Source organism: Bombina bombina, chromosome 5, assembly GCF_027579735.1.
Source record: "Bombina bombina isolate aBomBom1 chromosome 5, aBomBom1.pri, whole genome shotgun sequence".
NCBI classification, from domain to species: domain Eukaryota; kingdom Metazoa; phylum Chordata; class Amphibia; order Anura; family Bombinatoridae; genus Bombina; species Bombina bombina.
Genome location: NC_069503.1, coordinates 331,371,345 through 331,384,141, shown reverse-complemented (window position 1 = coordinate 331,384,141; position 12,797 = coordinate 331,371,345). Strand labels below are relative to the sequence as shown.

General features: G+C 39.8%; 1 protein-coding gene across 2 annotated transcripts in view; it reads left to right on the top strand.

Annotated features, from left to right (window-relative positions):
- SNX13 (sorting nexin 13) overlaps positions 1 to 12,797 on the top strand; it is an 882,412-nt gene that overhangs the window by 303,544 nt on the left and 566,071 nt on the right. For both annotated transcript variants that reach the window (XM_053714126.1, XM_053714125.1), the window contains exon 8: positions 10,023 to 10,111. In XM_053714126.1, coding sequence (XP_053570101.1) covers positions 10,023 to 10,111 — 89 coding nt within the window. The remainder of the gene's footprint in view (positions 1 to 10,022; positions 10,112 to 12,797) is intronic.

The following is a 12,797-nucleotide window of genomic DNA, read 5'->3' as shown; positions in this document are numbered from 1 at the left end:
AACATGTTTTCTCTTGTTAAGTGTATCCAGTCCACGGATCATCCATTACTTATGGGATATTCTCCTTCCCAACAGGAAGTTGCAAGAGGATCACCCACAGCAGAGCTGCCATATAGCTCCTCCCCTCACTGCCATATCCAGTCATTCTCTTGCAACTCTCAACTAAGATGGAGGTCGTAAGAGGACTGTGGTGTTTTAGACTTAGTTTATTTCTTCAATCAAAAGTTTGTTATTTTTAAATGGTACCGGAGTGTACTGTTTATCTCAGGCAGTATTTGGAAGAAGAATCTGCCTGCATTTTCTATGATCTTAGCAGAAGTAACTAAGATCCTTTGCTGTTCTCATATATTCTGAGGAGTGAGGTAACTTCAGAGGGGGAATAGCGTGCAGGTTTTCCTGCAATAAGGTATGTGCAGTTAAAATATTTTTCTAGGGATGGAATTTGCTAGAAAATGCTGCTGATACCGAAGTAATGTAAGTAAAGCCTTAAATGCAGTGATAGCGACTGGTATCAGGCTTATTAATAGAGATACATACTCTTATAAAAGTGTATTTTAAAACGTTTGCTGGCATGTTTAATCGTTTTTTATATATGTTTGGTGATAAAACTTATTGGGGCCTAGTTTTTTCCACATGGCTGGCTTGATTTTTGCCTAGGAACAGTTTCCTGAGGCTTTCCACTGTTGTAATATGAGTGGGAGGGGCCTATTTTAGCGCTTTTTTTGCGCAGCAAAAATTACAGACACAGACATCCAGCTTCTTCCTGCATGTTCCAGGACTTCTCTGAAGGGCTCAAAAGGCTTCAAAAGTCGTATTGAGGGAGGTAAAAAGCCACAGTAGAGCTGTGGCAGTTGTTGTGACTGTTTAAAAAACGTTTTTGTCATTTGTTATTCCGTTTTTGGTATTAAGGGGTTAATCATCCATTTGCAAGTGGGTGCAATGCTCTGCTAACTTGTTACATGCACTGTAAAAATTTCGTTAGTGTAACTGCCTTTTTTCACTGTTATTTCAAATTTGGACAAAATTTGTGTTTCTTAAAGGCGCAGTAACGTTTTTTATATTGCTTGTAAACTTGTTTTAAGTGTTTTCCAAGCTTGCTAGTCTCATTGCTAGTCTGTTTAAACATGTCTGATACAGAGGAACCTACTTGTTCATTATGTTTGAAAGCCATGGTGGAGCCCCATAGGAGAATGTGTACTAAATGTATTGATTTCACCTTAAACAGTAAAGATCAGTCTTTATCTATAAAAGAATTATCACCAGAGGGTTCTGTCGAGGGGGAAGTTATGCCGACTAACTCTCCCCACGTGTCAGACCCTTCGCCTCCCGCTCAGGGGACGCACGCTAATATGGCGCCAATTACATCAGGGACGCCCATAGCGATTAACTTGCAGGACATGGCTGCAATCATGAATAATACCCTGTCAGAGGTATTATCTAGATTGCCTGAATTAAGAGGCAAGCGCGATAGCTCTGGGGTTAGGAGAGATACAGAGCGCGCAAATGCTGTAAGAACCATGTCTGATACTGCGTCACAGTATGCAGAACATGAGGACGGAGAGCTTCATTCTGTGGGTGACATCTCTGACTCGGGGAAACCTGATTCAGAGATTTCTAATTTTAAATTTAAGCTTGAGAACCGCCGTGTATTGCTTGGGGAGGTATTAGCTGCTCTGAATGACTGTAACACGGTTGCAATTCCAGAGAAATTGTGTAGGCTGGATAGATACTATGTGGTGCCGGTGTGTACTGACGTTTTTCCTATACCTAAAAGGCTTACAGAAATTATTAGCAAGGAGTGGGATAGACCCGGTGTGCCCTTTTCCCCACCTCCTATATTTAGAAAAATGTTTCCAATAGACGCCACTACACAGGACTTATGGCAGACGGTCTCTAAGGTGGAGGGAGCAGTTTCTACTTTAGCAAAGCGTACCACTATCCTGGTTGAGGACAGTTGTGCTTTTTCAGATCCAATGGATAAAAAATTGGAGGGTTACCTTAAGAAAATGTTTATTCAACAAGGTTTTATTTTGCAGCCCCTTGCATGCATTGCGCCTGTCACTGCTGCGGCGGCATTCTGGTTTGAGGCCCTGGAAGAGGCCATCCATACAGCTCCATTGGAGGAAATTATTGACATGCTTAGAACGCTTAAGCTAGCTAACTCATTTGTTTCTGATGCCATTGTTCATTTGACTAAACTAACGGCTAAGAATTCCGGATTCGTCATCCAGGCGCGTAGGGCGCTATGGCTTAAATCCTGGTCAGCTGACGTGACTTCAAAGTCTAAATTACTCAACATTCCTTTCAAGGGGCAGACCTTATTCGGGCCTGGCTTGAAGGAAATTATTGCTGACATTACTGGAGGCAAGGGTCATACCCTTTATCAGGACAGGGCCAAATCAAAGGCCAAACAGTCTAATTTTTGTGCCTTTCGAAATTTCAAGGCAGGGGCAGCATCAACTTCCTCCGCTTCAAAACAAGAGGGAACTGTTGCTCATTCCAGACAGGCCTGGAAACCTAACCAGTCCTGGAACAAGGGCAAGCAGGCCAGAAAACCTGCTGCTGCCCCCAAGACAGCATGAAGGAACGGCCCCCTATCCGGAAACGGATCTAGTGGGGGGCAGACTTTCTCTCTTCGCCCAGGCAAGAGATGTTCAGGATCCCTGGGCGTTGGAGATCATATCTCAGGGATATCTTCTGGACTTCAAAGCTTCTCCTCCACAAGGGAGATTTCATCTTTGAAGGTTATCAGCAAACCAGATAAAGAAAGAGGCATTCCTAAGCTGTGTGCAAGACCTCCTAGTAATGGGAGTGATCCATCCAGTTCCGCGGATGGAACAGGGACAGGGGTTTTATTCAAATCTGTTTGTGGTTCCCAAGAAAGATGGAACCTTCAGACCAATCTTGGATCTAAAGATCTTAAACATATTCCTCAGAGTTCCATCATTCAAGATGGAAACTATTCGGACCATCCTACCCATGATCCAAGAGGGTCAGTACATGACCACAGTGAACTTAAAGGATGCCTAACTTCACATACCGATTCACAAAGATCATCATCGGTTCCTAAGGTTTGCCTTTCTAGACAGGCATTACCAATTTGTAGCTCTTCCCTTCGGGTTGGCCACAGCCCCGAGAATCTTTACAAAGATTCTGGGCTCACTTCTGGCGGTTCTAAGACCGCGAGGCATAGAGGTGGCTCCGTATCTAGACGACATCCTGATACAGGCGTCAAGCTTTCATATTGCCAAGTCTCATACAGAGATAGTTCTGGCATTTCTGAGGTCGCATGGGTGGAAAGTGAACGTGGAAAAGAGTTCTCTATCACCACTCACAAGAGTCACCTTCCTAGGGACTCTTATAGATTCTGTAGAGATGAAAATTTACCTGACGGAGTCTAGGTTATCAAAACTTCTAAATGCTTGCCGTGTCCTTCATTCCATTCCACGTCCGTCAGTGGCTCAATGCATGGAAGTAATCGGCTTAATGGTAGCGGCGATGGACATAGTGCCATTTGCGCGCCTGCATCTCAGACCGCTGCAATTATGCATGCTAAGTCAGTGGAATGGGGATTACTTAGATTTGTCCCCTCTACTAAATCTGGATCAAGAGACCAGAGATTCTCTTCTCTGGTGGCTATCTCGGGTCCATCTGTCCAAGGGTATGACTTTTCGCAGGCCAGATTGGACGATTGTAACAACAGATGCCAGCCTTCTAGGTTGGGGCGCAGTCTGGAACTCCCTGAAGGCTCAGGGATCGTGGACTCAGGAGGAGAAACTCCTCCCAATAAATATTCTGGAGTTAAGAGCAATATTCAATGCTTGGCCTCAGTTAGCAACCCTGAGGTTCATCAGATTTCAGTCGGACAACATCACGACTGTGGCTTACATCAACCATCAAGGGGGAATCAGGAGTTCCCTAGCGATGTTAGAAGTCTCAAAGATAATTCGCTGGGCAGAGTCTCACTCTTGCCACCTGTCAGCGATCCACATCCCAGGCGTAGAGAACTGGGAGGCGGATTTTCTAAGTCGTCAGACTTTTCATCCGGGGGAGTGGGAACTCCATCCGGAGGTGTTTGCTCAACTGATCCATCGTTGGGGCAAACCAGAACTGGATCTAATGGCGTCTCGCCAGAACGCCAAGCTTCCTTGTTACGGATCCAGGTCCAGGGACCCGGGAGCGACGCTGATAGATGCTCTAGCAGCTCCTTGGTTCTTCAACCTGGCCTATGTGTTTCCACCGTTTCCTCTGCTCCCTCGACTGATTGCCAAAATCAAGCAGGAGAGAGCATCAGTGATTCTGATAGCGCCTGCGTGGCCACGCAGGACCTGGTATGCAGACCTAGTGGACATGTCATCCTTTCCACCATGGACTCTGCCTCTGAGGCAGGACCTTCTAATACAAGGTCCTTTCAATCATCCAAATCTAATTTCTCTGAGACTGACTGCATGGAGATTGAACGCTTGATTCTATCAAGGCGTGGCTTCTCCGAGTCAGTCATTGATACCCTTATACAGGTATGAAAGCCTGTCACCAGGAAAATCTACCATAAGATGTGGCGTAAATCTTTTTTGGTGTGAATCCAAGAATTACTCATGGAGTTAGGTTAGGATTCCTAGGATATTGTCCTTTCTCCAAGAGGGTTTGGACAAAGGATCATCATCTAGTTCTTTAAAAGGACAGATTTCTGCTCTGTCTATTCTGTTGCACAAGCGTCTGGCAGAGGTTCCAGACGTCCAGGCATTTTGTCAGGCTTTGGTTAGAATTAAGCCTGTGTTTAAAACTGTTGCTCCCCCGTGGAGCTTAAACTTGGTTCTTACAGTTCTTCAGGGAGTTCCGTTTGAACCCCTTCATTCCATTGATATTAAACTTTTATCTTGGAAAGTTCTGTTTTTGATGGCTATTTCCTCGGCTCGAAGAGTCTCTGAGCTATCTGCCTTACAATGTGATTCTCCTTATCTGATTTTTCATGCAGATAAGGTAGTTCTGCGTACCAAACCTGGGTTTTTACCTAATGTGGTTTCTAACAAGAATATCAATCAATCATTGTGTCCTAATCCTTCTTCAAAGAAGGAACGTCTCTTACATAATCTGGACGTAGTCCGTGCCTTGAAGTTTTACTTAAAAGCTACTAAAGATTTTCGCCAAACATCTTCCCTGTTTGTCGTTTACTCTGGGCAGAGGAGAGGTCAAAAAGCTTCGGCAACCTCTCTTTCCTTTTGGCTTCGGAGCATAATTCGCTTAGCCTATGAGACTGCTGGACAGCAGCCCCCTGAAAGGATTACAGCTCATTCTACTAGAGCTGTGGCTTCCACCTGGGCCTTTAAAAATGAGGCCTCTGTTGAACAGATTTGCAAGGCTGCGACTTGGTCTTCGCTTCACACCTTTTCAAAATTTTACAAATTTGATACTTTTGCTTCTTCGGAGGCTGTTTTTGGGAGAAAGGTTCTTCAGGCAGTGGTTCCTTCCGTTTAATCCTGCCTTGTCCCTCCCATCATCCGTGTACTTTAGCTTTGTTATTGGTATCCCATAAGTAATGGATGATCCGTGGACTGGATACACTTAACAAGAGAAAACATAATTTATGCTTACCTGATAAATTTATTTCTCTTGTAGTGTATCCAGTCCACGGCCCGCCCTGTCCTTTTAAGGCAGGTCTAAATTTTAATTAAACTACAGTCACCACTGCACCCTGTGGTTTCTCCTTTCTCGTCTTGTTTCGGTCGAATGACTGGATATGGCAGTGAGGGGAGGAGCTATATGGCAGCTCTGCTGTGGGTGATCCTCTTGCAACTTCCTGTTGGGAAGGAGAATATAACTTAAGTAATGGATGATCCGTGGACTGGCTACACTACAAGAGAAATAAATTTATCAGGTAAGCATAAATTATGTTTTTATGGCACTTTTATCTCAACTAAAAAGTTGCACAAAACATAGCAAAATTATATTTAAAAGTAAAGTTACAATCAAAATAGCACTATCCAATAAAAAAAAATATTTTAAAAAAATAAAATTGCATGACAAAGTTATAAAGGCTCAAAGATGTGAGGTCTCAGGTGTTAGAAAAAAAGGACTTCAATGGGCTTTAACATAGCGATACATACATATGAATATCTAATTTTGTGTGTGTGTATATAAGTATATATGTATATGTGTATATATATATATATATATATATATATATATATGTATAAGTGCTTAACTATATATTTACTGTAAATATTTTACAATTCAATATTCTTCACATAGGGGAATATGTTCTAAGTATTTTTATATAGATATTCCTCCCTCTCTCTCTCTCTCTCTCTCTCTCTCTCTCTCTCTCGCTCTCTATATCTCTGTGTGTGTGTGTGTGTATAATGTGTGTGTTTATACGGGAGAATACGTTAACGTGGTTGTGATATTCTAAGTTTGGCTTTTTGTCCGCGTCAGGTTAGAGCTTGTTCTAAAACTTTCAACTTGTAATATACTCTATATCCGATGCGTGCAAAAAGCTTACTTCTAGCGGAGTTAGCGCGCAAACGCAAACTACCGCTCCATTCGTAATCTAGCCCTAAATCTGCCTTCTTTAATCATATAATGTAAATAAGTGGCACTCTTAGTAATTTTCTTTTGTTGTAGTCCTTCAACTCCAATTATTGTAAAAATACAAGGATCTGCATGACCCCTGACATATATTAGGGCACCCACCAGTCAGTTTCAGCACTGAAATTTTAAGAATAATCTGATAAATCTTCAATTCTATGTCATACTTTTTAGGGTTTATTTAGTAGAGATGTTACAGGTTCTGTAAACATATATTCATTTTGTGTTCTTTATTTACTTTCTCTTACACTGTGGGAGGATTTTTTTAAGGTTTATAGGTTCTGGTTATATACAGATTAGGTGTAGGTTTTTTCTGCTTTGAAATGAAGAGCCAAGCTTGTGTACAAACAGCATTATCAAGCTGTTGTGCCTTATTGATGTTTTGCCACTGAAACTGCTCAGAGAGCACTGTGAGTGCTTCCCTGCTGGTAAGTGTATGAGCATGGAGCTTAGCATTTGCTTATTCTGTTGATTATGGCACTTGGTTCAGCTGCTTCTGCAGTTTCAGATTGTAGTACAGTTTGTCTGGGCCATTTAGGTTTTCAGCTAAATAAAACTAGCCATCTAGCTGAAAAAACAATTATGTTCTGTACTTTTTGTACTATTGGATATTGTTATATGTTTCCACTTTTTAGATTTTTCCTTGAAACACAATTTATTTCATATCGTGAATATAATTTTTACAATTTAGTTCTGCTTCATTCTCTTGTTATTATTTGTTGAAAGAGCAGCAATGCACTAATGGGGACTCGCATACATGTGGCATATGTGTGCAGAAACCAATCAACAGCTAGCTCCCAGTAATATACTGTTGCTTCTGAGCCTACCTAGGTAGGCTTTTCAATAAAGGTTATCAAGAGAATGAAGCAAATTAGATAATAGAAGTAAATTGGAAAGTTGTTTAAAACTGCATGCCCTATCTGAATCATGAAAGAAATTTTTTTTTGTGTCATGTCTCTTTAAGGACGCATTCGGACTTGTATGCACATACATGTGTACAACAGTTGTCTAGGTATTCATGGTTTCATTACCCTCATTTTCCCTATCCTAAAATACACCTCAAATTCTCTTTAAAGGAATAGTAAACACCTTGAGATTTTAATACATTTTGCACCTTTTTTTCAATGTAATTTATCTCTGAAAATGTCTCTAATTCCCATACCTAGAAAAGCGCTCTGCAGACTGAGGCTAGCTCAATTACAAATCTTTCCCTAATTGCCTTTAACGCATATAAACTGTTAAACAATGCATTAACAATATGACAGTGGCTATCCCTGTCTGTAGCCTCAACCCTGCATTGGCTCCTCCAAATAAGGCAATTGGTGGGTGGAGTTTGGCTATTGTAAAGCAAACACCGTTAACAAGATGTTAATTTGTTTTAAAAATGTTTAGACTTGGCAGATATGCTTTTCTATAGAAAGGCAACAGACACTGGATTTTTTTGTCCCTTTAACAAAGGGATATTTGGCTTGGCTTCCTCATTAGCAACCATTGTGCTTTTACAGTCTCTTTCTTTTCATGAGGAGTATAAAGTACTTTGGCTTGGCTGTAAGTTATATCAGGCAATGCTCCTTACCTTGCTTTCTTTATTGAATAGGGTTTGGTTTCTGAAATTCATACTAGATACAATTATGACGGTTTTTCTTTTTCCTCTCAAACAAGATCATTTGCAAAATTAGTATCACACAATGCTGTTTTTCGCATTGAAACCTACTAAAAGTATAATAGGTACCTTTAATTTCATGAAGAACATTTATGCTAGCGTCTCTACTTGTGGCATAATGTTATGTTTTGTGTTTGAAAAATGTAATAGGCAAATGTCAAATTTCCACATTATCTTAAAGGGATAGTAAACCCACATTTTTCTTTCATTATTTAGAAAGAGCATGCATTTTTAAGCAAATTTCTAATATACTCCTATTATCAATTTTTCTTTGTTCTCTTGGTATCTTTATTTGAATGTAAGCTTAGAAGCTGGCCCATTTTTGGTTCAGCACCTGGGTTGCCTTGCTGACTGGTGGCTAAATGTAGCGACCAATCAGTAAGCACTATCCAGGGTTCTAAACCAAAAATGGGCCAGCTCCATAGCTTAGATTCCTGATTTTTTAAATAAAGATAGCAAGAGAATGAAGAAAAATTGATAATAAGAGTAAGTTAGAAAGTTGCTTAAAATTGCATGTTCTATCTAAATCTTGAAAGAAAAAATGTAGTTTACTATCCCTTTAAATTCTTTTAAAGATACAACCCACCCTTAGGATGGTTACCCTCCTGTAATGTACTAGCAATTGCTAACATTACTGCATTTTCACAACTCATTTACCAATATTTAAAGGGACATGCAACTCAATTTTTTTTCTTTCATGGTTCAGATAGAGTATCCAATTGTAATCAACTTTCCATTTTACTTTTATCAATTTGCATCATCCTCTTGGTGTCCTTTGTTGAAAGAGCAGCATAGCACTATTGGGAGACTTTGGGTGAGACAATGAGAAGAGGCAGTATACATGCAGCTAGCGCCCAGTAGGGTATTGCAGCTCCTGATTATACTAAGAGAACAAAGCAAATTAGAAAGTAGAAATAAATTGTAAAGCTATTTAAAACGGCATGCTCTATCTGAATCATGAAAGAAGAAAATTGAGTTTCATGTACCTGCTTGAGTTGTTATACATTGTATTAAGCTTGTTCCACTGTATTATCTGTATATGTAAGCTGTAATGTCTTAATAAAACAAAAAGTGGCATTGCATACACTGGTTTTATTATGATGTACGGGATTTAGGAGGACATGCAACAATTACATTTCTGTCATACCTACCGTGTAGTCAGGGATTGGTTTTATGTGATGCAGTATTATGTAACATTTGAGGATGATCCCAAGGTGTTTTTTTTTTGTTGTTGTTTTTTTTAAACGTTTATTCAACTCAAGATTGCAAAAATCAAATGATGAAAAGCTGTATTCAAACAGTTTAAAAATACAAACAATACTACAAATGTACAGGTCGTGGAGTTTAAGCTGGACATACATAAGCGGATAAACCAATTAAGTTTGCATCCTAATAATGTCTAATATAGCTTTGTCGCTCTTCTCCAAAACAAACTATTTCAAAGCATTGATATTACCAGATATATCTGCTATTAAATTGCATGTTTCTTTTAATGAATGTCAGTGGAGTACACAAGCAAATTAAAGGGACAGGCAGAAAAGAACTGTTGATAGCAAGGACAGACCAAGTGCCATTTATGTATATAGAAATGTAAAAAAAACTGACTTGTATAACTATTTTTATATGATAAAATAATTGTATATAATATGCACATGTATAATAGAGTATGCAATGTGTATCTGTAATAGCAAGTTACACATATATATTATTTTGTTAAATGCTTGTTTATATTTTTGGCCTTTTTGATTTAAAACTTAACATAGTTTTTTTTCAGGTTTCCTAAAGGATTTGTGTGAAGTTTTACTGTATTTATTGCTACCTCCTGGAGAATTCCAGAATAAGATCATGCGATACTTTGTGAGGGTAAGCTTTTATAAGCCACCTCTTAAATAGAAATCAATCCCAATAGAGAAAATATTTAGAACCTGCATACAAGAAAATGTTCCCGCTTTTAAATGTTTTTACTTTGATTGAGGTCAGAAAGCATTTTATATAGCATAGGGCTACTTGCACCTTTCTTGTTGCTTAAAGGGAAATGAAGCCCAATTTTTTTCTTTCATGATTCAGATTTTAATCAACTTTCTAATTTACTACTGTACCAAAAATGGGCCCACTTCTAAGCTTAGATCCTGCTTTCTTTCTTAAGACACAGTGAATCCATGGAATCATCAATTATTGTTGGGAATATCACTCCTGGCCAGCAGGAGGAGGCAAAGAGCACCACAGCAAAGCTGTTAAAGGGATGGTAAACTCTGTATCGAATTTAATAATGTTATTGTTGCCTTTGATTCAGTTTACACACTCCAAATCATGTTATTGTATCTTTGTAAAAAAACTTACAAATCTTTCTCTAATAGCTACGTCTAATGCCGTCTTTATCCTTCCCCCTGTGATGTCACATTGATCGTTTAGAATATTGAACCAATAAGTAAGCCTGTTGCCAGACAGGCTTACTTCTATGCAACCCAATTTACGCAAGCGCAGTATTGCATTCCTCGCGGCATACGGTCAACCAATCAGTAGCCTCAAAAAGCATTGCATGCACTCTGGCTCTTATTTTACACACAGCACTCCAAAGTAAACATTGAATTGTGTAAAATTGTTAAACGATCCATTGCTTATTTGGAACAGTGCCAGTAAGTATGTAGTTGCATGTAATTAACACAGAATCGGGAGCGCACAAATTGTCAGATGTAAAGAGGGTGGAAAATAGGTAAGACTGCAGTGTATTACAGACAGTAAATTAGAGGGGCGGAGCGAGGCAGTGCAGCAACAAATTTATTAAAAGCAAAAATTTGGATAATAATGCATAAACACTTTGAAAATGGATATTACGTTCTTATATTTTTATTAATAAAGAATCTAATTATGCAACTTAGCAATAGCGGAGTTTACCATCACTTTAAGTATCACTTCCCTTCCCACAATCTCCAGTCATTCTCTTTGCCTTCGGTGCAAGGAGGAGGTGAAGTTTTGGTGTCTGAAGACGATTGGATTTATTTCACTTCAGTCAAGATTTTATTATTTTGAAAGCCAGAGTAGGCTTACTCTGACCTTTCCTCTCAAGAATGTGTCTAGCCGTTCTCCACATTAGTCTCTTCAGTAGGACAGTGGTGGCTTTAAAGCAGTTAGGATCTTGTGAGGTGGGCCTCACTGTGTTTTTCTAACATGTTGCTGCCCTTGTACCAAAAGCCAGAGTAGGTTTGCTCTGATCTTTCTTTTTGTCACAGGTCTCTGTGAGGAGCGGCATCCTCTCATACCGGGTGAGCTGTCCTCCTGCCGGACAGCTAGATGTACAGGTAAGTGCCTTTTGTCTTCTGGGGCTAGGAGGCTGGCTATGAGGCTGGCACTGAAGGGGTCAAGGACCTGCATTTGTTATGGGACACAAAATCCTTAAGGGTTATTTTGGCAGTGGACAGGCACTACTGGCATGTGAATGAGGCATAAGGGTTAATTTCCTTCTAGAGTGGAAGGAGTTAACTCTCCTTGAGGGCTAAGTTTATTGGTATAATTTTCAGTTTCATTACTGCTCTTAATGTTGACAGTATGGTTTATAGATATAGCAGATTGCAGTCTAACTGTATTTTGTGAGGGGAGTCCCATACTGAATGTCCCTGTCGCATAAGCGCATGGCAGCGCTTCGTTATTTGTCACTGGCTCTGTTGGACATCTGAGACGATCGCTGTCTAAGCTATGATAATCTGAGACGTCAGTACATATAACGAAATGTCCGTTCTTAGTTAACGAAGACACAGCGCTCTAGGTTCTAGGTCTGACAGTATTCCGATTCTGACAGCGGAATTAATTTAACAATTTTTGAAGGCCGACTATGACAAGCGGGCTGAAAAAGTAAAAGTGAGCGATTGTGTCTTCTAATTTAACCTAATCATGCTATTTGTTACTTAGATTTTCAGGCGCCATTTTTGCGCCGCCTTTCTTCATGAAACTAGATAGGAGTGACGCAATTTTCGACACCTTGCTGGTTACTGGTCACGTCACTGCTTTTTCTCCATCTAAGTAACAGAGCAGTGTTTTATGGCTGTTGCCCCTTAATTCCGTGACCGAGTGTTTGTTTATTCAGTGTGCAAGTCAGTCTCAAGACTCAGACAATATTGTTGTTTTAAAGAATTTTTTTTCTTTTTTCTGAAAATAACAGTACTTAATGGGTGCCTTTAAAGTGACAGCACAAAAGCCCTTATTATTCTGTGAGACAGATTTGTCTATATTTTTGTACATAGTTAAGTCACTATTTAAAATTTAGGGGTTCTTTTTATCCACGGAGCTAAAGCTCTGCTCCTAGACGCATAAGTTTGCTCTACCTTGATTTATTAAAGTTTCACTGCCGGTGGCATAGTGGACATATTTCCTCCTTGATTTATAAAATATTTAATGAGTAGGATTTTCTAGTTTTTATTTAAAGAATGTACCTTATGTCTCCCAGGATGATACTGTTCAGGCAATGCCACAGCTTTCTCCTTATGTGCCCCAAGCCTTTATGGCGTTGCATGCAGTGCCTTGCGGTTCCTCGTTATCTCCTGGAGAAGTGAAT